Consider the following 26,524-nt stretch of genomic DNA (forward strand, 5'->3'; position numbering starts at 1 on the left):
CAACATAAGCATAATCACTTCCTGTATTAGATTTTTTGTCCAACTTTACACCGTCACTGTGCACCTGAGTGTCTCTCCACCTTGAGTGAGGGAGATGCTTTCCAGCTCTCTCACACACATATATATATATTTATTATTATAAATCAATTAACAACACAAAACAATGACAGATATTGATCCAGAAACCCTCACAGGTACTGGAGCGTTATTTAACCTCCTTCATGACCAGCTAGTCTGACATGGCTGGTACCGATGGATTCATCAGGTTCTCTAGTTTCAGATGATGCCAGTAACGCTAGTGGCATTAAAATGAATTTGCGTTAACGAGTTATTAACTTTGACAGCCTAATAAATACTTTGAAGAAGTTCATATTTTAAGTGGATGGTTTGATTTAATGTCACTGTGTTGTCATAGCAACACATAGCTCATAGCCTCAAACATGCTGCACTTTTTTATTTCATTTGAACTTTAATGTTTTAACGTGTTGAGTTTTAAGAGTTAAAATATAAAAATCATATATTGCAGATTCCAAAGTGATTTTATGTGTTAATAATCTTTTAATCTGGTTTTATTTTGTGTATCTTGAAACTGCATTTTACTTTTTATTTTCGATGAAAACCTGATCTATAAATCACCAGAGGAAGCATAGTCTGAAAAAGTCGACTTTATTTCTATCAAAGAATGAACCAGGTGAACATTTACATCATATTTGTGTTTTTTTTTGTTTTTTTTACATTCTTTTAATACAAAATTCACAGTTTAAGTGATAAAAGAAAATATGTCATAAATAGTTTGATTCAAAAAGAGAAAAGTGGGCAGAAAATAATAATAATAATAATAACTAGAAAAGCAATTTCTGAAGAAATTGCGGTGTGAATGCTGGTTGCTGAAGAGCTGACGCTACGCTGTAATGCTGGCTTAAATGTTGTTAGAAGAATGTGAAGTAGTAGGAATAGATGGAAAAGTGGGAATGGGTTTAATTTTTATGAATTTCATTGAAAAGTTGAATAATACCAATAGTGTATAAAAGATGTGGAATATTTGAAGGTTTTTGAATAGCTGATGCTACACTGCGTTGCTGGCTTTAATCTGTATGAAGAAGGATACAGAATCAGAATCAGAAAAATATGAATCAGAAAATAAAAGTTGTAATTGAATGAAAAGCAGCTGAAGATTATAAATAGTTAGTTCTGAGTTCCCTGTTAAGAAGGTTACCTTATGGGGCTTTTATTTTGAAAAACTAGGTGAATCCCTAGTTTCCTGTTAACATACAATGAAAGTTGGGGGCTTTTATTTTGTAAAAGTAGTCTAATTGGGAGCTTCCTGTTAAGAAATAGTCACTCTATGGGGCTTTTATTTTGAAGGGACAGGTTAGGGGGAGGCATAATAAGACTATCTGATATCCACAGGGACAATATTCCATAAGAAACAGGTATGATAGGCCTCATTGTGAGCCTCCTTTTAAGATACAGTTACTGTATGGGGCTTTTATTTTGAAGGGTTTTGTGTGCGTGTGTGTGTGCGTGTGTGGGTGAGGGGGGAGTCAGACAGAAACGGACTGTGTGAGGTGGTATGATAGGAAAAGGCCCTTTGGCCTGTTGGCTTCTTTTAACTGTGTGTGTGTGTGTGTGTGTGTGTGTGTGTGTGTGTGCGTGTGCGTGTGTCAGCCTGCTCTGATTACTTCATCTATGTCACCTGAGTACCATCAATCAACGGTTACCAAGGAAACCTTTGATCTTAACTGCTCCGATGTTACTGCTAAAATGATTTCCAGTATTTCCAGCATTCACACCAATAATAATAATAATGTTGGAGGTGAATCAGACAGAAACAGTGCAAATATATATTCCAGAAACATTCACTTTCTAACATCGTTGTGTATTTATGAGCACAATAAATAGAGCTGTTTGATCTGGAACATTCATCACTGCTACGTGTTTTATTTCTTTATGTTGTTGAATCATTAAAATCAGGACACGAGGTGACGAAACATTCAAAGATCCTGAATCTGATGAAGTCAGAGTTCAAACCGTCAGACGGGTCTGTGTGTTGTTTTCTGACAGAAACAAGGAAACTAAACCTAAATATAACTAAATGATCTGCTTTTATACAAACTACATCATCAGCAGGGGCTCACCTTTACTTGCAGTTCAGTATTTGGTGCTTTTATTGTGAAGTTTAGTCCAAACAGGAAGTCTGATATTCATACTTATACTCCCCCCGTCTGAAAAAACAAATAATAAAGTTACTCTATTTTGGTTTTGTGAGTATAAATCAAACACATAACTGAAATGTGTACTTTTGTTTTGAAAATATTCTGTTTCCTGTCGCTGTGAAGCAGAAAACAAACACAGAGATCAGATGTGGGAATGTTTTCTTTAGATATTTCTGTTGTTATCTGGACGTTGATTCAGAGATGGAAATGAATCTGACGACGTCGCGACAGCAGCTGGTCTCACTGAGCGCGCTCGTTTCAACGCTCCCGACGGACCACACGGGTGGAGATAGTTCACATTCTACGAAGGAGACATCTCAACCAAGTTTTCATTATCAATTAACCGATCAATTAACCTGTCAATCATTTTGATTGGTTAATCCAGGAGTTCTCTGATCTGCTAATTAGGCTGATCTAATCCTGATTGAATCCTGATTTAATCAGATTCAACCCTGATTTTGATTGAATCTGGATTGAATCCTGATTTAATCTTGACTTTATCGTAATCCTGATTTAATCCTGACTAAATCCTGATTTACCTCTGAAAGTAAATGACTTCTTTAAATCTCACTTTTATTATCGTTGAGATGTGATGCCGCGGTGACATCATCAGACTCTTTAACGCCGCCGCCGGTTAACGACCAGCTGCTGTCGTGAGGATCCGCCATCTTTCCTCTCCGTGTGATGAAGGCACGAGGCGTCAGTGTGAAGTCAGAGCGGCTGATCTCGCTGACGGAGGTGAAGTGTTCTCAGATCGACCTGTGGCTGCGCTGCTACCTCTACCGGGCCCCGCCCCCTGATCCCGGGGGGGCGCCACCGAGCCGGACGACGACAGAGACACAAACAGAAACCATTTTGGTGCATCACTATGATCCCTTCAACAGTTAGAAACAGCACATAGAGAAGGACAGGATGGAGCTCTAGGAGTGCGTTACAGAAGTGATCCTTTATCCTGCCGGATGCCTCCGCCTCCGACCGCCTCGCCGCTACTTCAGCTTCTCCTCCGCCTCCTCCTCGTTGTTGTTGTTGTTGTGGAGGCTCAGGTTCAGGTCGAAGCCCGAGTGCTTCCTCAGAGCGCGCGGCATCAGCTTCTTCTTCACGAACAGTTTCTGGAGGAAGCGGTTGCTGATGCTGAAGGGGCAGTAGCTGTGGATGAAGTACATGAGGCCCACGCCGGGACCCGCGAAGTAGCGCGCCCGCGGCTGCGGCGACAGCAGCGCCTGGACGATGGTGTCGACGACGGGGCTGAGGTCCGGGTTGGCCTGGCTGGCGTGGCTCTGGAACAGCTCCTTGGTCTCCGTCACGTAGTCCTCGCCGTAGTCCTCCAGCAGCGCCGGAGACAGACTCTGGAGCAGCTGTTTGTGCTGCTGCTCCCAGTAGACGCTGTTACTGGACTGACCTGCAGAGACAACACAGACCGGCGTTACCACCACGAGACACCGGAGACACTGAAGACAGCGGAGACACTGGAGACTGGATTTCCTAGCCTACTGCTAGCGTTAGCCTCCAGCTGACAGCGTGACCTCATCATGACGTCATCACTAAAAGGGGCCCAGTTTGTAACACAGACTGCATGTTAAACATCTGTAGGCTGATGTTTCATATTGACAGTATGAAGTGTTTAGATCCTGCCAACAGGCCGCTAACAGGCTGAGCATCGTGTCGTAACGTATTCAGGATAGAAGCTGTGAACAGGATGTCAACACACCGTCAGGATAGAGTTCCTCCAGCAGAGCAACAGCAGGATTAAGACTTTAAACACGAACCTGTTCCTTCAGGATAAAGTGTCCCGGCTCAACTGTTTACACCACACAGCTGATCCTCTAAATACGCTCCTCTATCTCAGGACCATGAAGCTGTGAGTTCAGTGTCTTTGTAAACGTCTCCCGGAGACACGTTAGGACATGATGACATTGTGTTTTTCAGCCCCACACTAAGAATCCACACTGAGGAGAGGAGCGGCGCGAGGCCCACGTGAAGGTTTCCTATTGGCCAACGGCGTGTCGGCGCTCTGATCACATCCAGCCTCACCATCAACAGTCGGCAGCAGATGGTCCGGCCCACATGTGGTCCTCATTAGGACAGTATTCTGCTCAGCGGGAGGCCTGTCATCATGTCCAAAACCACAACACAGTACAAGGCCCGGAGGAGAGAACAGCAACAGGAAGAGCAGAGCAGTTTACTCCTCCTGACCGATCAGGATCAATAACAACATGATGGGCTGTTTCTGTGTGGCGCTGGAGAGGTCAGAGGTCAGAGGTCAGTGCTGCTGATTGGATCCCAGTCAACAACTCATGGAACATATAACGTACGTATAACTGAGGATCAAACCTCAGATCTTTAGTCAAGTTTCCCTCTAAAAATGTTATGATTTAATCCTGATTTAATTCAGACTGAATCCTGATTTAATCCTGACTTCATCCTGATTTAATCCTGACTTCATCCTGATTTAATCCTGGCATCATCCTGATTTCGTCCTGACTTCATCCTGATTGAATCCTGACTTCTTCCTGATTTAATCCTGACTTCATCCTGATTTAACCCTGACATCATCCTGATTTAACCCTGACTTCTTCCTGATTTAACCCTGACATCCTGATTTAACCCTGACATCTTCCTGATTTAACCCTGACATCATCCTGATTTAACCCTGACATCATCCTGATTTAACCCTGACATCATCCTGATTTAACCCTGACTTCTTCCTGATTTAACCCTGACATCTTCCTGATTTAACCCTGACATCATCCTGATTTAACCCTGACTTCTTCCTGATTTAACCCTGACATCATCCTGATTTAACCCTGACATCATCCTGATTTAACCCTGACATCATCCTGATTTAACCCTGACATCATCCTGATTTAACCCTGACATCTTCCTGATTTAACCCTGACTTCTTCCTGATTTAACCCTGACATCATCCTGATTTAACCCTGACATCATCCTGATTTAACCCTGACTTCTTCCTGATTTAACCCTGACATCATCCTGATTTAACCCTGACATCATCCTGATTTAACCCTGACATCATCCTGATTTAACCCTGACATCATCCTGATTTAACCCTGACTTCTTCCTGATTTAACCCTGACATCATCCTGATTTAACCCTGACATCATCCTGATTTAACCCTGACTTCTTCCTGATTTAACCCTGACTTCATCCTGATTGAATCCTGATTTAATCCTTGCAGTGGTAAGTGGTGTAGAGGTGTAGTAATGGGTGGTGTAAAGGTGGGTGGAGTTACCTGTCTTGAACGAGGAGGGCAGGACGGTGGACACCTGGACGCCCCAGGGCTCCAGCTCGTGTCTCAGTGTGTTGATGAAGAGGTTGAGGGCTGCTTTCGACGCTCCGTACGCCGCCAGGCAGGGAAACGGCTGGTCACCTGGTAAACACAGGTAGGACGTCACCATGACGTCATCATGACATCATCATGACATCACACACAGACTAACCAATGAGCTTTGTCTACGGCACGACGTGATAGAAACAGAACATGCAGTAAGAAGCCTCCACAAGAGGAGATCTGAGGTCAGCTGAGGTCGCTCTCAGAACAGCTGAGTCATAAAACTTTATTAGTTATGTTTTATAACGTCTCCGTTTCCATTAAGAACTGTTAAATATGACGTCGTTGACCGATATTAGAGCCGGCGTGGCTCCTGAAGAGCAGCAGAACCTTCCAGCCTCACATCGTCTTCCTCTTCACCACATTCAGCCCAAAACTGAGAGTCGGCACATTTCAGATGATCCAGCAGGATGAAATCTGCTGATCACGTTACTTCTGTCGGGGGGGGGGGGGGGGGCTCTGCGACTGACTTGGTCGTACTCTGATGTTTTGGCGAGATGTCAGTTGGAAACGAGCAGCGGAGAGACGAGCAGCAGCTCTGTTTGTTTAGTTTGGCAGCTTGAAGGCAGCAGTCAGTTCATCTGTGGTTCAGTTCTTCTGGAACATTCAATTAACATTTACTACATCATCTGTGTGTGTGTGTTCGTGTTGGTGTGTGTGTGTTCGTGTTGGTGTGTGTGTGTGTGTGTGTGTGTGTGTGTGTGTTCGTGTTGGTGTGTGTGTGTGTGTTCGTGTTGGTGTGTGTGTGTGTGTGTTCGTGTTAGTGTGTGTGTGTGTGTGTGTGTGTGTGTGTGTGTGTGTTTGTGTGTGTCACACACCGGCTGGGCTGGAGATGGTGATGATGCGACCTTTGGCCCGGCGCAGCAGCGGCAGGAAGCTCTTGGTGACGCTCAGCGTGCCGAAGAAGTTGACCTCCATGCAGCCGCGGAAGTTTGACATCAGCGACAGCTCGGCGTCTCCGAAGTTCACGCACACGCCGGCGTTGTTCACCAGACCCCACAGACCTGCCGGGCAAGCACACACACACACACACACACACACACACACACACACACACATTATACAGGTGTGAACGAGTCCTCACTGAGCTGAGGAACAGACTGTGTGAAAGGTGACATCATGTGTGGCGTCCCTCAGGGCTTGACACTCGGCCCACTGCTGCTCAGTTTCTACTAAAGCCTCGTTTCCACCGCAGGAACTTTCCCCAGGAACTAAGAACCTTTTGATGAACTCATTATGTGACCAGAGTCTAAATTAAGTCACTGGGACATTTTACAAATTTATAGCAACATTTACTCTCCGTCCCTGAAACGTTTCGCCGATATTGTAGCTCGCCAGAGCCTCCGATCACAGTTAGTCATCTCAAAGTCATCTCAAAGTCATTAGCTAACGTGTTCAGAGAGTTATTCTGCCTCCGCTTAACGCTCCGCCCACTAAACCCGTCACCATGGTTACCAACAGAACAGGGTTTTATTTCTGTACTCTGACTTGTACTGGAGTATATTTATACTGTGGAGTTACTACGGTGTGTTTGCTGGTTATATAAGACGTCCTACAGTCTGACTGTGTGTAGATAAGACTGTAATCACAAACACTGCAGACTGCCAACACACTCAGAGCACCATGAGGTCAACCCCTCTCTCTCTAGTGTAAACAAGCCTCGCTCGTCCTTATCTGAGGCGGCTGACCCACAATCCTTTGCTTTGTTTTCTTTACGAGCCGCTGTGGGAACTTTGTTTGGGTCTGAACTGTTCCAGAGCTGATGACAGATAACCAGGAAGAGAACATCCAGGCTGGCAGACAGACGGTAAAAACACCTGAACGACCCGCCCAGGTAACTTCCTGTCTGCCGTCAAACTGATAAAAAGTCATAAAAACAGACTTTGGACAAATAAAAACGGCTTTAGTCAAACGAAGACGAGCTTTTTTATTGAAGCAGGATGGAAGATCGTTTTATGATAATGAGCTTTAGAAATGTGTTTGTTGAAATCACACTTTCATGGTTATATAATATATTTTTAGTATTTATTCGTATTATTATTATCATTTTATATAATATATTATTATTATTATTAAAGGTGCTCATTATCAGGTTCATGCGTGTATTTTGTGTTTCTACTAGAACATGTTTACGTGCTGTAACTAGGGATACCACTTTATTCAGACCGAGTATAAGTACTTACATTAGGGTACTCTCCGATACCGAGTACCGATACGAGTACTTCTCTGAGCCTAAAGCCCCTCGTTAACAGCCAGCTGGAGGGTGTGAGCGACACACGGCAGGCTGGGGAGTCCCGTATACGAGGCGGTGCGCCGCCACCGGCTCTAGGTCGGGCTCGGAAAGGCTTGGGGAGAAGGTGGCTCGCGGCCGCAGCTTTACAGCGCTCCCCGCCTGGACCTCGCCGCACCGTGACGGGGCTCCCTGCTCCCGGTGCGAATGACGCCCGGGGCGGACTGTCCTCAGTGCGCCTGCTGAGGTGGGATCCCGGCCCTGCGGGGTCGGGAGCCCCGTCACTTCACAAGACACGGGAAACCTCTGTTGGTCTGGAGGAGCTGCAGCAGTTATTTCTGCACAAACGTCCACTGAACATTCACTAGATATTCTCAGAGCTAAACTAACTCTTCTGCAGTGTGGAGTGAGCAGCATGCACGTGAGAGGTGGAGAGAGAAGGAGCACGGTGTGTGAGTGAAGGCAGGCAGAGGAGCAGAGGAGCAGAGGAGCAGAGTACAGCAGAGACTCCGGTCCTGGAGACCAAAGCTACGGTCTCCCCCGCGTCCTCCGACCGCGGCCAACACTGTTTAACAGACGGGCTTCACTAGATATACTCATACACTCCTCTGTTACTCCTCAGTTACTCCTCTGTTACTCCTCATATACTCCTCCGTTACTCCTCACATACTCCTCTGTTACTCCTCCGTTACTCCTCATATACTCCTCCGTTACTCCTCACATACTCCTCTGTTACTCCTCCGTTACTCCTCATATACTCCTCAGTTACTCGTCACATACTCCTCAGTTACTCGTCATATACTCCTCAGTTACTCCCGTTAGTCCTTACCTTTGAGGCCCAGCTTGGCCTTGGTGTCCAGCAGCGCCTGTTGGACCTGCTGTGGTTGGGTGATGTCCACCTGGAGGACGGTGAGACGGGGGGAGCAGGTCTTCTGCAGCTCTCTGGCTCCGCCTCCCGACAGGTCCATCACCGTGGCGAACACCTGGAAGCCCAGAGCGTCCAGACGCTTCGCCGTCGCGTTCCCAAAACCAGAGTCGCATCCTGCAGGGACACAAAGACCGACATATCATCACCTGTTTGACACCTGCTGAGGTCATGAGGTCATGAGGTCATGACCCACAGAGAGAGACCTGCTGTACATACAAACTAATCAATCAATAAAATCATCACACAAGGAAAGATAACAACTTGAGGGATTAAATCGTGTGTGAGGGCGTCACTTCCTCTCTGCAGGTCGGCAGGAGAGACGAGCTGATTGGATCAACGTGTTGAAGCCTAATCTGAGGTCACAGAGATCAACTTTCACCTGCTGGCTGTTAAACCGAATCCTCGTCCTCGTTTTCCTGCTGCTGCTGCAGATGTTACCGGCTCATCGCCCAGCAGATGTTTGGACGGAGACTGATCCGACACAGATTAATGAGACGTTTAGAGAGATATACTGTGACTGTCTACACTGTTAGCATGTTTCCATCTGAATGAAGTTCAGTCAGGACGACTCATTCATTCACAAATCTCTCTCCATCAGCTGACTGGACGTTCACAGCCAATCACATCACTGAAGTCTAATTTCAAATAACAAACCTGAGTATCTGTCTGGACCGTGTTCGGTCAGTCTGTCAATTTGTGTCTTAAGTGTTCCACTGATAGTCAGCAGTCACGTCTGTGATGTTAAATCCAGCGGTATATGTCCACCAAATCACAAGTCAGGACACTAGAGGACAAAAAACGTATATCTCTAGGAAGTGAAGTCAATAGTTGGTTCCAGCATCAGAGTTACGCTTCCGCCATTTTGGACTGAAAGAGACGACCAGACGCCAGTAAGACGTCCTCCTACAAAGAGACGTACTGAAGTAGAACTACATTATTTATATTCTATGTCAGATTCTACTGAAATGTCCTGTGTTGAATGATAACAATATTATAAATATAATAAGTGTCTTCAGTCCAAAATGGCGGCAGCAGCTGTTGTCAAAAAAACACCAGAGTTTCGTCTCTTTGCTTCTAAACTCTTTGACTCAACTCAATCGTTGAACGAACCTGATTGGTCTCTGGTTTTCAAACAGGAAACAACATGGCGTACTGCTCGTAAACTTCCTGTTATTCCGTCTAAACAATCCACCGAAATCTACTTCTGACAACATCTTCTGTTGACGAGAAAAAAAAGTCGTAATATTACGGGAATATAACTTTACGAGAAAAAATGTCGTAATATTACGAGAACCGTAAACTTCCTGTTTTTTCGTCTAAACAATCCACTAAAAATCGACTTCTGACAACATTTTCCAAACGCCTTTTCATTTTGAAATAGCAATGAGAGCCAATGAGGAAACTCCAACAACACTCGGCCGAACCAATCGCGTAACTTCATCACTCATTCGCCCTCTGAGGTCTGGCCGATAAACCGCTCTCCGCTTTGCTGTCAGTTGTCGTTTTAGTAGGAACGGACGTGACCCTCCTCCACCCCGTTCACCTCCAGCTCATCAGCTCATCATCCAGATGTTCATTATCACCTCTCTGATGTCACTTAAAAAAAGTGCAAAGACGCTCTACAATTCTACCTTTACTGAGCACCGTGTAACACATTTATTCCTTGTTATTCGTTCGGTTATTTATTTGTAATGTCCTTTCCGAAGCATCAAAGAGAGACGTGTTTCCCGTGTGAAGCGTCCCGAGCAGGTCAGATCTACGACTCCTGAACGGTTCAGAGTTTGGTGCAGAGAAACAAGAAGCAGACGTTTCCTCAGAGAGGGGGTCCCTCAGGATCTGTCACGTACCCCACGCAGCTCTCCCCGGTTTCCCAGAAGTCCCGGCACCTACAACCTGATCCCTGGCGGTACTCGCTGTTCTGTTTGTTCTTTTGTGCGGCGGCCGGGTGTCTGAAAGAGCTCTGCTGGCGAGAGCGTTGGAGGCGTTGGCACGCCGATTCACACCGTGTCCTTGGAGGATTTCCAGTCACGTCCCCCGAGAAGAAAAATAGAGCGAACGAACGCTGGCTCCAGAAATAAATACCAGAGCTCTCTACTCCACATGACAGAGACACAGTCATAACCTGATCACAGACACACAGAAGCAGATAGAAGCAGATAGAATCAGATAGAAGCAGATAGAATCAGATAGAAGCAGATAGAAGCAGATAGAAGCAGATACACAGTATATGAATGACTAATAAAATAAAAGAGGGGTTTATCTTCTTGCTCAGAGAAGGATTTTGTTGGAGTGGAAATGGGAACGTCGACCGAAATGACCTGATGTTATTCCTTCAGTTAGAAAAGATGAAATATTCCCAACCCCCAAAAGAATTCCACACAACACGGGACGTTTTAGTATCTTATTTTGAAAAAATTAGCCAGGCACGTTAATAACTGATGGTAAATAAGCTTGAACATCCACATTAAGTGAAAATGCTTGATGTTAAATTTCTTTTAATTACGGCCACATTCAGGAAAAAAAACATCTGAGATTTCGAGAATAAAGTCGTACTATGAAGAAAAAAAGGTTGTAATATTACGAGAATAAAGTCAAAACTTTACGAGAATAAAGACATAACTTAACGAGAATAAAGACGTAACTTTACAAGAATATAGACATAACTGCGAGAATAAAGACGTAACTTTACGGGAATAAAGACGTAACTTTACGAGAATAAAGACGTTACTTTACGAGAATAAAGACGTAACTTTACGAGAATAAAGACGTAACTTTACGAAAATAAAGACGTAACTTTCGAGAATAAAGACGTAACTTTACAAGAATATAGACGTAACTTTACGATAATAATGACACAACTTTACAAGAATATAGACATAACTTTGTGAGAATAAAGACGTAACTTTACGATAATAATGACGTAACTTTACGAGAATAAAGACGTTACTTTACGAGAATAAAGACGTAACTACGAGAATAAAGACGTTACTTTACGAGAATAAAGACGTAACTTTACGAGAATAAAGACGTAACTTTACGAGAATAAAGACGTTACTTTACGATAATAATGACGTAACTTTACGAGAATAAAGACGTTACTTTACGAGAATAAAGAAGTAACTTTACGAGAAGAAAGACGTAACTTTACGAGACTAAAGACGTAACTGCGAGAAAAAAGACGTAACTGCGAGAATAAAGACGTAACTTTACGAGAATAAAGACGTAACTTTGCGGGAATAAAGACGTAACTTTACGAGACTAAAGACGTAACTTTGCGAGAATAAAGAAGTAACTTTACGAGAAGAAAGACGTAACTTTACGAGAATAAAGACGTAACTTTACGTTAATAAAGACGTAACTTTACGATAATAAAGACGTATCTTTACAAGAATATAGACATAACTTTACGAGAATGAAGACGTAACTTTACGAATAAAGACGTAACTTTACGAGAATAAAGACGTAACTACGAGAATAAAGATGTAACTTTGCGAGAATAAAGAAGTAACTTTACGAGAATAAAGACGTAACTTTACGAGAAGAAAGACGTAACTTTACGAGAATAAAGACGTAACTTTACGTTAATAAAGACGTAACTTTACGATAATAAAGACGTATCTTTACAAGAATATAGACATAACTTTACGAGAATGAAGACGTAACTTTACGAATAAAGACGTAACTTTACGAGAATAAAGACGTAACTACGAGAATAAAGATGTAACTTTGCGAGAATAAAGACGTAACTACGAGAATAAAGATGTAACTTTGCGAGAATAAAGAAGTAACTTTACGAGAATAAAGACGTAACTTTACGAGAATAAAGACGTAACTTTGCAAGAATAAAGACGTAACTTTGCGAGAATAAAGACGTAACTTTACGAGAATAAAGAAGTAACTTTACAAGAATATAGACATAACTTTACGAGAATAAAGAAGTAACTTTACGAGAATAAAGACTTGCTTTACGAGAATAAAGACGTAACTTTACGAGAATAAAGAAGTAACTTTACGAGAATAAAGACTTGCTTTACGAGAATAAAGACGTAACTTTACGAGAATAAAGAAGTAACTTTACAAGAATATAGACATAACTTTACGAGAATAAAGACTTGCTTTACGAGAATAAAGACGTAACTTTACGAGAATAAAGACTTGCTTTACGAGAATAAAGACGTAACTTTACGAGAATAAAGACGTTACTTTACGATAATAAAGACGTAACTTTACGAGAATAAAGACGTAACTTTACGAAAATAAAGACGTAACTTTCGAGAATAAAGACGTAACTTTACGAAAATAAAGACGTAACTTTCGAGAATAAAGACGTAACTTTACAAGAATATAGACGTAACTTTACGATAATAATGACATAACTTTACAAGAATATAGACATAACTTTGTGAGAATAAAGACGTAACTTTACGATAATAATGACGTAACTTTACGAGAATAAAGACGTAACTTTACGAGACTAAAGACGTAACTTTACGTGACTAAAGACGTACCTTTACAAGACTAAAGACGTAACTGCGAGAATAAAGACGTAACTTTACGAGAATAAAGACGTAACTTTACGAGACTAAAGACGTAACTGCGAGAAAAAAGACGTAACTGCGAAAATAAAGACGTAACTTTGCGGGAATAAAGACGTAACTTTACGAGACTAAAGACGTAACTTTGCGAGAATAAAGAAGTAACTTTACGAGAAGACGTAACTTTACGAGACTAAAGACGTAACTGCGAGAAAAAAGACGTAACTGCGAGAATAAAGACGTAACTTTACGAGAATAAAGACGTAACTTTGCGGGAATAAAGACGTAACTTTACGAGACTAAAGACGTAACTTTGCGAGACTAAAGACGTAACTGCGAGAAAAAAGACGTAACAGCGAGAATAAAGACGTAACTTTACGATAATAAAGACGTAACTTTACGATAATAAAGACGTATCTTTACAAGAATAGACATAACTTAACGAGAATAAAGACGTAACTTCACGAATAAAGACGTAACTTTACGAGACTAAAGACGTAACTGCGAGAAAAAAGACGTAACAGCGAGAATAAAGACGTAACTTTACGAGAATAAAGACGTAACTTTGCGGGAATAAAGACGTAACTTTACGAGACTAAAGACGTAACTGCGAGAAAAAAGACGTAACTGCGAGAATAAAGACGTAACTTTACGATAATAAAGACGTATCTTTACAAGGATATAGACATAACTTTACGAGAATAAAGACGTAACTTTGCGAGAATAAAGAAGTAACTTTACGAGAATAAAGACGTAACTTTACGAGAATAAAGACGTAACTTTGCGAGAATAAAGACGTAACTTTGCGAGAATAAAGTATCTTTTCGAGAATAAAGACATAACTTTACGAGAATAAAGAAGTAACTTTACAAGAATAGACATAACTTTACGAGAATAAAGACGTAACTTTACGAGAATAAAGAAGTAACTTTACGAGAATAAAGACTTACTTTACGAGAATAAAGACGTAACTTTACGAGAATATAGACATAACTTTACAAGAATAAAGACGTAACTTTGCAAGAATAAATAAGTAACTTAACGAGAAAAAAAGTTGTAATATTACAAGAATAAAGTCACAAGAAGCTCCACATTCCTCATTTTCACACTATTTCCCCTCTAAAATAACACGTACAATTACTACTTTATAATATTATGACTTTTATTTCTTTTAAACTTCGGACTTCTTATTCTCGAAATCTCAGATTTATTTGTTTTTCCTGAATGTGGCCCTGATCCTCCGTCGTAGCGAATGATGTTGCTTTTCTTAAATAGACGGCTGAGTTTCAGAGAGACTGACGGAGACGAGTCGGACTCCCGGCGGTCCTTATGGGGGCCACCAGCCGGGGGTTTCTCTCCGAAACATCTCAAGTGTAAACGGAGCAGAAGATCCGTCTCCATTAAACAGACAGTTTGGGGTCGTCGCCGCCTCTCCGAGGAGGAGTGGTGTTATGTAACGGACGCCGGAGCTCCGAGGGGCCCCTCGGATGAAGAAATAAACGTGGATGTGTTGCAGAGGAGAGGTCAGAACACACATCTGTCTCTGGGCGGAGGCCTCGACATCCTCAACATCTGCACCGCGGCTCCGCCCTCACGTACAGACTGTCAACTACTCAGTATGATTGGTTCTGCCGTGGTTCTGCCGGGGTCCGTACAGGACGACGAGCGTGTGAGACGTCACTCAGTGTTTCATTAAAAAGCTTCAGGAGAGCCAAGTGGCAGCGGTTGAAAGGTCAGGATGTCTTACTCTGCACCTGGAAGTCATCAGCGCTCCAACACACATCACCCTCGATGCTAATCGCTGCTGTCAGAGAACGTCATCATTCACACACAGGAACCCTCCGAGGAACCGGAGCGGGTCGGACAGAGTTCAGAACCTCTAAACGGGCCTCATTCACCGACAGCTACTCAAGGGTTCTCTTACACGAGTTTCTAAGAAAGGTCGAAAAGGCAACGTCAGATTTATGACGTGTTGTTGAACCGCAGGAATGTTCACACCTGAGTTCTTATAATGATGAACATTCTTATGATGGCGTTCTCATGATGGCGTTCCCATGATGGCGTTCCCATGATGGCGTCACCATGCTGGCTTTCTCATGGTGGCGTTCTCATGATGGCGTTCCCATGGTGGCGTTCCCATGGTGGTGTTCCCATGCTGGCGTTCCCATGGTGGCGTTCTCATGATGGCGTTCCCATGGTGGTGTTCCCATGCTGGCGTTCCCATAGTGGCGTTCTCATGGTGGCGTTCCCGTGGTGGCGTTCCCATGGTGGCGTTCCCATGCTAATGTTCTCATGATGGCGTTCCCATGATGAGGTTCCCATGGTGGCGTTCCCATAGTGGCATTGCCATGGTGGCGTTCCCGTGGTGGCGTTCCCGTGGTGGCGTCCCCGTGGTGGCGTTCCCATGCTAATGTTCTCATGATGGCGTTCCCATGATGACGTTCCCATGGTGGCGTTCCCATAGTGCCATTGGGGTGGTGGCATTCCCATGGTGGCATTCTCATGGTGGCGTTCCCATGGTGGCGTTCCCATGCTGGCGTTCCCGTGGTGGCGTTCCCATGCTAATGTTCTCATGATGGCGTTCCCATGCTGGCGTCCCCATGCTGGCGTTCTCATGATGGCGTTCCCATGGTGGCCTTCCCATGGCGGCGTTCCCGTGGTTGTTCTTGAGGGGGCGTTCCCATGGTGGCGTTCTCATGCTGGCGTTCCCATGGTGGCGTTCCCATGCTGGCGTTCCCATGCTGGCGTTCCCATGCTAATGTGTCAATGCCGGCGTTCCCATGGTAATCTCTGCCATGTTTGTAAACAGTTAAAGTGTTCCTGGTGTTTGAACTTTGAAACCGGTGATGTCGTCCAACTGTGAGCAGAGGTCATGTGACCGGAGGAGGAACAAACGCTGGTCATCAGGAGCTCTCCAGAGTTACGTAACGTCCTCTCTGAGGGCCGCTGCCGCTCATCGGTGTGTAATCAGATACAATCAGCTCTTCTTCTTTCTGTCGACTCAGCGACTCCGATCGCCTCAAATCTGCATGAAACTGAACTCCTGATGAACTTCCTGCTGACGTCAAGTGACTGAGAGGAAGATTTAAGAGAGAGAAAGGATGGAAAAGAAGGAGAGAATAGATAGCTGCAGGGATGCATTTCTGTAGGCCAACAGGAAGTGACCATCACCCTGGTTCCCTCCACTAACAGGAAGTGATCATCTCTCTGGTTCCCTCCACTAACAGGAAGTGATCATCTCTCTGGTTCCCTCCACTAACAGGAAGTGATCATCTCTCTGGTTCCCTCCACTAACAGGAAGTGATCATCTCCCTGGTTCCCTCCACTAACAGGAAGTGATCATCTCCCTGGTTCCCTCCACTAACAGGAAGTGATCATCTCTCTGGTTCCCTCCACTAACAGGAAGTGATCATCTCTCTGGTTCCCTCCACTAACAGGAAGTGATCATCTCTCTGGTTCCTCCACTAACAGGAAGTGATCATCACTCTGGTTCCTAACAGGAAGTGATCATCTCTCTGGTTCCCTCCACTAACAGGAAGTGATCATCTCTCTGGTTCCCTCCACTAACAGGAAGTGATCATCTCTCTGGTTCCCTCCACTAACAGGAAGTGATCATCTCTCTGGTTCCCTCCACTAACAGGAAGTGATCATCTCTCTGGTTCCTTCCACTAACAGGAAGTGATCATCTCTCTGGTTCCTTCCACTAACAGGAAGTGATCATCTCCCTGGTTCCCTCCACTAACAGGAAGTGATCATCACATGAGCGTGAATACACAACAAGGCTATAAAGGAGGACGAGTTGGCGTGATGACGTTTAGTCGTCTCTTTTAGACACTTGTTAGCTTCCATCTTTTTTAAGACACGTAAAGGCTTAAAAATTCACCAGTCGGATATTTACTGACGTATTTTATATCGTAGAACAAAACGGTAAAATCTCTTCAGCTTGTGTTAACCACAGACTTGATTTCAGGTCATCTAACTAAAAACCCGTTGACTTCCAGACGAGGGAACAGGAAGTGATAAAACTAATTTCCTGTAATGCTCTTTGAGTGACGAAAGACAGAAAGTTAGAAGAAGGAGATGTGGACGGGATGAGAGTAAAAGTGGCAAAGAAATAGAAGAAAAAAGGAAGGAAAGTAAAATATTGGGGAGGGGTAATAATGTCGGGATGGGAGGAAGGAAGAGGAAAAGGAGATAAATAAGAAGAAAAGTGAGGAGAATAAAAGGATAAAACAAAAGGAAAGAGAAAGGAAGGACGAGTCAGAGAGGAGAGGACGGATCGGAGCAGCTCAGAATAGAACTGTGATGTTTAAACTGACGTTCTTGTGTTGTTTCTGTTGGACGAGGTTGACTGCAGCTGTGTAAGTAAACCTCTGGACCAGAGATCAGCGTCTCCTGAGAGTCTCGACTACCAGCCACAGACTCTAACTCTGAAAAACCTTCATTCCTGGAGGCCACGCCCCCCTCCTCCTGCCTTTCCCACCATTTTCAATCAACGTCCACGACTCTGTTAAACGTCTCAACAACTGTTGGATGAAACGTGGTTCATCGTTCATGTTCCCCTCAGGATGAACCGTAGTAACTTTGATGATCCTCAACCTGATGCCTCTATATCAGAGCCACGGACCTGTTCCAAGATAGAGAACATACCAGTGACTCATGAACGTCCCTTGGAGTAATTTGACGTAGCCTATTTTTAACATTTCTATAGTCTTAGTTATGTGAAAGAACAACACAAAGAGAAATGTATTAGAAAGGTATTAGTATTGTATCAAACATATTTATATATTTTAAGAGTTATAGATTTGTTGGCATTATACGATTCTGCAAACCACGGGATGCGTTGAATGTGGACGTTTCTGAACCCCAAAAAAGTTTCATAAATATGTTTCATATCAGCCTCGTATCAACATTGACACAAGGTTAACGTTGTGAAACGATTGGTTAAGGTTAGAAAAAACATTGTGGTTTGTGGTCAAATAATAATGTTACAACATACATAAGACTGTAACAAAACAAGGTAACCTAACAAGGTATTCTAACAATGTAACGTAAGAACATAACCTAAGAACGTAACATAACAACGTAACTTAAGAACGTAACATGACAACGTAACATGGCAACGTGACATAACAACGTAACATAAGAACATAACCTAAGAACGTAACATTACAACGTAACATAAGAACATAACCTAAGAACGTAACATTACAACGTAACATAAGAACATAACGTAAGAACGTAACGCAACAACGTAACATAACGTAACATAACAACGTAACTTAAGAACGTAACATGACAACGTAACATAACAACGTAACATAAGAACATAACCTAAGAACATAACATAACAACGTAACATAAGAACATAACCTAAGAACGTAACGTAACAACCTAACGTAAGAACGTAACGTAAGAACGTAACATAACAATATAACATAACAACGTAACGTAAGAACGTAACTTATGAACGTAACATGACAACGTAACATAACAACGTAACATAAGAACATAACCTAAGAACATAACCTAAGAACGTAACGTAACAACGTAACGTAAGAACATAACCTAACAACATAACATAACAACGTAATGTAAGAAGGTAACGTAACAACACAACAGAACAACGTAACAAAACGTAACATAACAACGTAACATAACAACGTAACATAAGACGTAACGTAAGAACGTAGCCTAACAACATGACCTAACAACGTAATCTAACAACGTAACATAACAACGTAACCTAACAACGTAACCTAACAACGTAATGTAACAACGTAACGTAACAACGTAATGTAACAAGGTAACGTAACAACGTAACGTAACAACGTAACGTAACAACGTAACGTAACAAAAGAACGTAATGTAACAACGTAACCTAACAACGTATCGTAACAACGTATTGAAACAACATATTGTATCAACGTATCTTAACAATGTATTGTAACAATGTATCGTAACAACGTAACAAAACAACGTAACGTAACAACGTAATGTAGCAACATAACATAACAACGTAACATAACGTAACAACGTAACAAAACGTAAGGTAACAACGTAAGGTAACAATGTAACGTAACGTAACGTAACGTAACGTAACTTAACGTAACGTAACAACGTAACGCTACATAACAACATAACGCTACATAACAACGTAACGTTACATAACAACGTAACATAACAACGTGATGTAACAACAAGACCAACAATTACGGGAGCGCGCCGCAACTCTCCTGATTCTATTCTGACATTGGAAATACGTCTGCGACAGTGAAACCGCTTGAACAGTGGTTTGGTGTGACCCCAGATTCCTCTGGTCACACAAAAAATAAACATCGACATCCAGTCCTGGATCATCAGCGGTTCGGTCCGGTTTTCTCCACAGAACCACGAGTGTGACGGGTCTGAAGGTTTCCTGAAGCTGCGGCGCTGCCCGGTCAGCGAGCCCTGTGACTCCAGCCCTCATCCCTCCAGGAATGTGCCTCTTTGTACAACAGTTCAATTAGCTTTCTAAGAGGTTTACTGAGGCCTTTTTTCCACCCTCTGCTCTTATTTCCAGGGTGACCTCTCACCGACCTTCACCAGCTTTCCAGCAGAGCCAATTAAGAGCGAGCTGTTGATTGAGATCTCGGCTCTGGATCGGTTTTAAATCTTAGATATCGCCTGTTTTACTGCATCGGAGCCAAACGCTCGCTGGGCCACGAGAGCAGGCCGGCTTCCAGACTGTAATCGGACCTAAAGTACCGTCTGTTTGTTTACTGAGCTGAAACCTGGAGCTGTTGCACAACTCCTCTGTCTCTGGTGGCTCTTTGTGTTTGCACATGCAGATATGTTGGGCTTCTTGTAGAGGCCACGTGGAGAGAGGTGACGTTCGGACACGGCCTTGTGGCGAATCTCAGGGATTTTGAACCGCGTTGCCATGACACCAGACAACCGCCTGCAGCTCTCCGGCTCGGCTTAGTCTGCAGTATACGTTGGTCGGATTACCTCGGAACGCCACCGAGACGGATGTTCATGACCAGTACTCCATAAGTATCACATGTGAATATTCAACTCAGTCTCACAGCAGTTTGTAAAATAGTCACTAAATTTAATCTATATGATTCGTGTACATAGACATTAATTTAAAATAATTTTTTGTGATGCTCAGCACGACTTTCAACAATGTATTTTTCGTACGTTTTCCTACGAATGTCCAGCAACACGTGATCACTACTTAGTTAGGTTTAGGAAAAGATCGACTTAGCTAGGTTTAGGAAAAGATCGACTTGGTTAACTTTAGGCGACAAACTACTTAGTTAGGTTGAGAAAAAGATCGACCTGGTTAGGTTTAGGAAAAGATCATCCTAGTGAGGTTTAGGAAAAGATTGACTCGTTATGTTTAGGCAACAAACTACTAAGTTATGTTTACGAAGAGATCGACTTGGTTAGGTTGAGACAAAAAACGACTTAGTTAGGTTTAGGAAAAGATCGACTTGGTTAGGTTTAGGAAAAGATCGTCTTAGTGAGGTTTAGGAAAAGATTGACTCGTTATGTTTAGGCAACAAACTACTTAGTTAGGTTTAGGAAAAGATCGACTTGGTTAGGTTTAGGCAACAAACGTCTTAGTTAGGTTTAGGAAAAGATTGACTTGGTTATGTTTAGGCAACAAACCACTAAGTTATGTTTAGGCAACAAACTACTTAGTTAGGTTTAGGAAAAGATTGACTTGGTGAGGTTTAGACAAAAAACTACTTAGTCAGGTTTAGGAAAAGATCGACTCGGTTAGGTTTAGGCAACAAACTACTTAGTTAGCTTTAGGAAAATATTGACTTGATTAGGCTTCGGCAACAAACGTCTTAGTTGGGTTTAGGAAAAGATCGACTTGGTTAGGTTTAGGCAACAAACTACTTAGTTAGGTTTAGGAATGGATTGACTTGGTTAGGCTTAGGCAACAAACCTACTTAGTTAGCTTTAGGAAAAGATTGACTTGGTTAGGCTTCGGCAATAAACGTCTTAGTTAGGTTTAGGAAAAGATCGACTTGGTTAGGTTTAGGCAAAAAAACGACTTAGGTTTTGGAAAATATTGACTTGGTTAGGCTAAGGCAAAAAAACTACTTAGGTTTAGGAAAAGATCGACTCGGTTAGGTTTAGGTAACAAACTACTCAGTTAGCTTTAGGAAAAGATTGACTTGGTTAGGTTTCGGCAACAAACGTCTTAGTTGGGTTTAGGAAAAGATCGACTTGGTTAGGCTTCGGCAACAAACGTCTTAGTTGGGTTTAGGAAAAGATCGACTTGGTTAGGCTTAGGCAACAAACCTACTTAGTTAGGTTTAGGAAAAGATTGACTTGGTTAGGCTTCGGCAATAAACGTCTTAGTTAGGTTTAGAAAAAGATCGAATTGGTTAGGTTTAGGCAAAAAACTACTTAGGTTTTGGAAAATATTGACTTGGTTAGGCTAAGGCAAAAAAAACTACTTAGTTAGGTTTAGGAAAAGATCAACTTGGTTAAGATTAGGGAACAAAACTACTAAGTTAGGTTTAGGTAAAGATGGTGGTTTGGGTTAAAATAACTCCAGAAGTGCTGTAACTGAAGTGCAGAAGTTACAAATAAATCAACATCGACTACTGGCCTCACACGGGGCACCAACATCGGTCTCCTGGTGATAGGCTGGTGTTTTTAGACCCACCCATCCACCCCGACCTCCTCCCTACACACCGTTCGCCGCTCTCTATACTTCCTTGTTCATGATAACGTTGATTACATAGGAATTGATTTTGTGCTGACCGTCATAAGAAAAAAAGCGAAATGTGTGTCTGTGTACACGAATCAATACATTCAAGTTCGTGACTATTTCACGAACTGCTGTGCGACTGGGCTGAAATAGTCTCCTTTGAGAGTCAACAAACAAGACGTTTGAAGATGTCACCTTGGACTTTGGAAACTGATCGATAAAACAAAGAAATAATCAAATTAATCGATGATCAAAATATTCATTAGTTGTAGCCCTCATAGATGGAGAATCAAATGTCCCCATAACTAGCTAATACCTTCTAAAAATCATCCAAAGACATTATTCTGACACACTACGGAGCAGTTAAACTACATAATATATAACTTAATGTTACCCAAACAAAATGTTAAAAGGCTCTGCAGAATGCATACTGTGGTATCGACACTACGAGCTGCTCATTTGGTATCCATTCCTTTTTAAAAATATCAATACTAAAATGATATAAACAAAACGTGGGTGGCTGCATCACTTCCGGTATGTTCGGTAACCATGGTGCCCACTCCTTTATTTATCCTTACTGGACAACAGTGTGTTTCTCCGACCTGGCCGTGGGAGCTCCCACCACAGAGATGAAGGTGAGTAAACAGAGTGACGGTGGATGATTCTCTCAACAGTTCACTGATGTTTATGTAACCTAGATTTCTCTCCACCTGATCAAACAAGCACTCCTTCCTGCATGGGAGGTGACTGCCGCAGATATGGACCTTTGTTCAAAGTCTAACAATGTTTACACACATAACCACTGCTGGAGGAGGTTCAATCTGTGGCTAAGACTCATGGGAGATGTAGTTATTGAATACTAACCAAAGAGTTGGTATGTGATAGTAGTGTTCATAGTGTACAACTTCAGATGCTCCACGTTCCTAATTTTCACACTATTTACCCTCTAAAATAACACGTGAAATTACTACCTTATAATATTATGACTTTATTCTCATAATCTCAGATAAAGGTTTTCCCTCAGTGTGGCCCTAATACTCCGTCGTACTATCAAACCTTCCAGTGCTTTAATAAAACCCGGACGGAGAAAACAGCCGGTAACAACACAACAGCTCAGTGAGCGAAGCGTCCGCCCGTCTCCACGGCGACGGCTGCGTTCTACCTCTCAGGTAACCGGAGGACCTAGTGGGTGACGTTTCTACTACGAGTCTCTTCCTGTGTAGATTACATGAGAGTACAGTTACACAGCAGCAGAGTGCTGCTATTAAACATGATTATCTCATTAACCAACACACAAAGAGCTCCCAGCCAGCTGGCCGCCGCGACCACCGCCACCGCCGGGCTACAAGAATGTGATTAAGTCTAAAAGGAGGCCAGAGCACACGCACGCACGCACGCACGCACGCACGCACGCACGCACGCACGCACGCACGCACGCACGCACGCACGCACACTGATCCATAATCAGTGTTATCTGGCTCATTTCAGTGTGATAACAGAAAGTGTGTCTGTGATCTGTGATCACCAAGTTGATGTTTACCTCTTTGTCTTTTAGCGGGAATCCCCCCCCACCGCAGGCGGCCATTGTTTCCTCATCTCACACACACACACACACACACACACACACGCTGAGTGGGATCAGATCACCTCCCTGATAGGATGGTTTGTAGACGTGGGTTCAGAGCAGCGTGACCTCGTCTGTGATCATTTACACACTAAAGACACGTTTAACCCCTTACAGCCTGGTTTACCCTCAGAGTCTCTCCTTTAAGTCTCATTTACTAACTCTTAACCCTCGACAACAGGGTTAAGAGTTAAAAAATTTGTATTTTGTACACTTTGTTAATGTATATAGTATGTAATTGTTCACTTTGTTAATGTATATAGTGTTATTGTACTCTTTGCTAATGTATATAGTGTGTTATTGTTCACTTTGTTAACGTATATAGAACGTTATTGTTTACTTTGCTAATGTATATAGTACGTAATTGTTCACTTTGTTAATGTTTATAGTATGTTATTGTTCACTTTGTTAATGTTTATAGTATGTTATTGTTTGTTAATGTTTATAGTATGTTATTGTTCACTTTGTTAATGTTTATAGTATGTTACTGTTTGTTAATATTTATAGTATGTTATTTTTCATTTTGCTAATGTATATAGTGTCATTGTACACTGTGCTAATGTATATAGTATGTTATTGTTTACTTTGTTAATGTTTATTTTGTTAATGTATATAGTATGTTATTGTACATTTAGCTAATGTATATAGTGTTATTGTACACTGTGCTAATGTATACAGTATGTTATTGTTCACTTTGTTAATGTATATAGTATGTTATTGTACACTTTGCTAATGTATATAGTATGTTATTGTACACTTTGTTAATGTTTATAGTATGTTATTGTTTGTTAATGTGTATAGTATGTTATTGTTCACTTTGTTAATGTATATAGTATGTTATTGTTCACTTTGTTAATGTATATAGTATGTTATATTTCACTTTGTTAATGTATACAGTATGTTATTGTTCACCTTGTTAATGTTTATAGTATGTTATTGTTCACTTTGTTAATGTATATAGTATGTTATTGTCCACTTTGTTAATGTATATAGTATGTTATTGTTCACTTTGTTAATGTATATAGTATGTTATTGTTCACTTTGTTAATGTTTATAGTATGTTATCTTTTACTTTGTTAATGTATATAGTATGTAATTGTTCACTTTAATAATGTTTATAGTATGTTATTGCTTGTTAATGTTTATAGTGTGTTATTGTTCACTTTGCTTATGTATATAGTACGTTATTGTTTACTTTGTTAATGTATATAGTATGTCATTGTTCACTTTGTTAATGTATATAGTATGTTATTGTACACTTTGTTAATGTATATAGTATGTCATTGTTCACTTTGTTAATGTATGTAGTATGTTATTGTACACTTTTTAATGTTTATAGTATGTTATTGTTCACTTTGTTAATGTTTATAGTATGTTATTGTTCACTTTGTTAATGTATATAGTATGTTATTGTTCACTTTTTTAATGTTTATAGTATGTTATTGTTTACTTTGCTAATATATATAGTATGTTATTGTTCACTTTGCTAATGTATATAGTATATTATTGCGGTGGGTTATTTTATGTTTATAATTTTTTTTATGCTAGTTGTCGGGTATATTTTTTATGATTTATATTCTATGGATATCTATCTATATATCTATCTACAAATAAATTAAGTTTTTGAGATCTTTGGGAAACTTTTGCTGGAATTTTAACTTTTGACAAAACAACATGAGGTTTTAATAACTGAGGGCTGATTTCTTTTCCAATTTTAGGAAACAATGTCGCTCATGTGTGATCAGTCAGCAGATGAGTGTTTTCTTAGAAGAGCTGCTGCTGAAGTTACAGTTGGACGACGTGCTAAACTTTCTTCTCAAGCACAGCTCTTTAAAGTCTAAATTATTATCTACAATTTTGGTAGTTTTTTATGCTTTCAGATCAGCTGCAGGAACTTAAACTTAAAGTTTAGAATATATTATACTTTATTGTCTGTTTTTAGCGTACAAAAGGCAGACATTTGTCTTTGGTTTCACATGTACAAAAACGGCTATTAAAAGAGTTCATTTAAACAACACATCACCTCCAGACAGGACACATTAAAACACATTAAAACACATTAATGAACACAATAGAAGCTGCATTGAAAAGGAGCACCAGGTACCAGGACTGATTAAGGTTGAATAAATAGATATAAAGTGCTACATCCAGGTACATACATGAGATTTATCCCATATGAAGCCTATAGGAACACCAGAGTAGAACGAGGGGTTCAGTATTTCGCTCAACGGCACTTCAACTTGCAGACAGTAGGAGCCGGGGATCAAACCGCCAACCTGCCGGTTAAAGGACGACCCGCTCGCCCCCCTGACTCAACATCAATCTTTTCTAAGAAGGAAGTATGTTTTGGAGACACCACAACTAAAAAACATGAGGCGTAAAGAACGACTGAAATAAGCAGTTTGTTTTTTTTACATCTGAGAAAGTGGGAGGAGCCTGTTCCTACCTGTGATGAGGACGGCCTTGCCGTGGGCGGGCAGGGTGGCAGGCGGCAGTGGGGCGGTCCTGGTGGTGGCGTACAGGCAGCAGGCGAGGCCGAGCAGCGCCAGCAGCAGCAGCACGGCCGGCAGGCAGAGCGCCCACAGACGCTCCACCAGCACGGTGGCGCCCAGCCACGCCACCAGGGGGGGGGCGGCGCTTAGGTGGGACGCCAAAATCTTCTTCATGGCTCCGGCGACAAACACGGTGAGGACGCCCAGGTAAATCCAGAAGGGGAGAGTGTAGTCGTCCATCATGAGAGGAGGAGGAGGACACCTGATGTACACCTTAATCTACCTGCTCTGTCCTTCCTCTTCCTCCTCTTCCTCAGCGTGTCTCACAGTGAGTTGTGTGTGTCTCTCGACCGCTCTCCCTCTCTGCTGAACACACACTCCCTCTCTCTTCTCTCTGTGAGTGAGTCGGTGCAGAGCTCGTCCTCTCCGTCTCT

The 26,524-nt window shown here is 42.1% G+C and overlaps 1 protein-coding gene across 1 annotated transcript; it reads right to left on the minus strand.

Annotated features, from left to right (window-relative positions):
* Positions 1–715: 715 nt before the first annotated feature.
* hsd11b2 (hydroxysteroid (11-beta) dehydrogenase 2) lies at positions 716–26,524 on the minus strand. Its single transcript, XM_074657057.1, has 5 exons — positions 26,045–26,524; positions 8,625–8,837; positions 6,384–6,569; positions 5,467–5,604; positions 716–3,615 (listed from the first exon to the last, which is right to left on the minus strand). Exons 1-5 carry the CDS (start codon positions 26,331–26,333, stop codon positions 3,203–3,205), a joined length of 1,239 nt encoding a protein of 412 aa, XP_074513158.1. The 5' UTR covers positions 26,334–26,524; the 3' UTR covers positions 716–3,202.

The sequence above is a fragment of the Sebastes fasciatus genome, chromosome 2, assembly GCF_043250625.1.
Source record: "Sebastes fasciatus isolate fSebFas1 chromosome 2, fSebFas1.pri, whole genome shotgun sequence".
Taxonomy (NCBI): Eukaryota; Metazoa; Chordata; class Actinopteri; order Perciformes; family Sebastidae; genus Sebastes; species Sebastes fasciatus.

Coding starts and splice junctions, on each gene's coding strand:
- hsd11b2 (XM_074657057.1), bottom strand. CDS start 26,333: ATGATGGACGACTACACTCTCCCCTTCTGGATTTACCTGGGCGTCCTC. Junction 8,838..26,044: donor CAAGGCCGTCCTCATCACAG/GTAGGAACAGGC, acceptor GTGTCCCTGCAG/GATGCGACTCTGGTTTTGGG. Junction 3,616..5,466: donor GCCCTCCTCGTTCAAGACAG/GTAACTCCACCC, acceptor TTGTCTCTGCAG/GTCAGTCCAGTAACAGCGTC.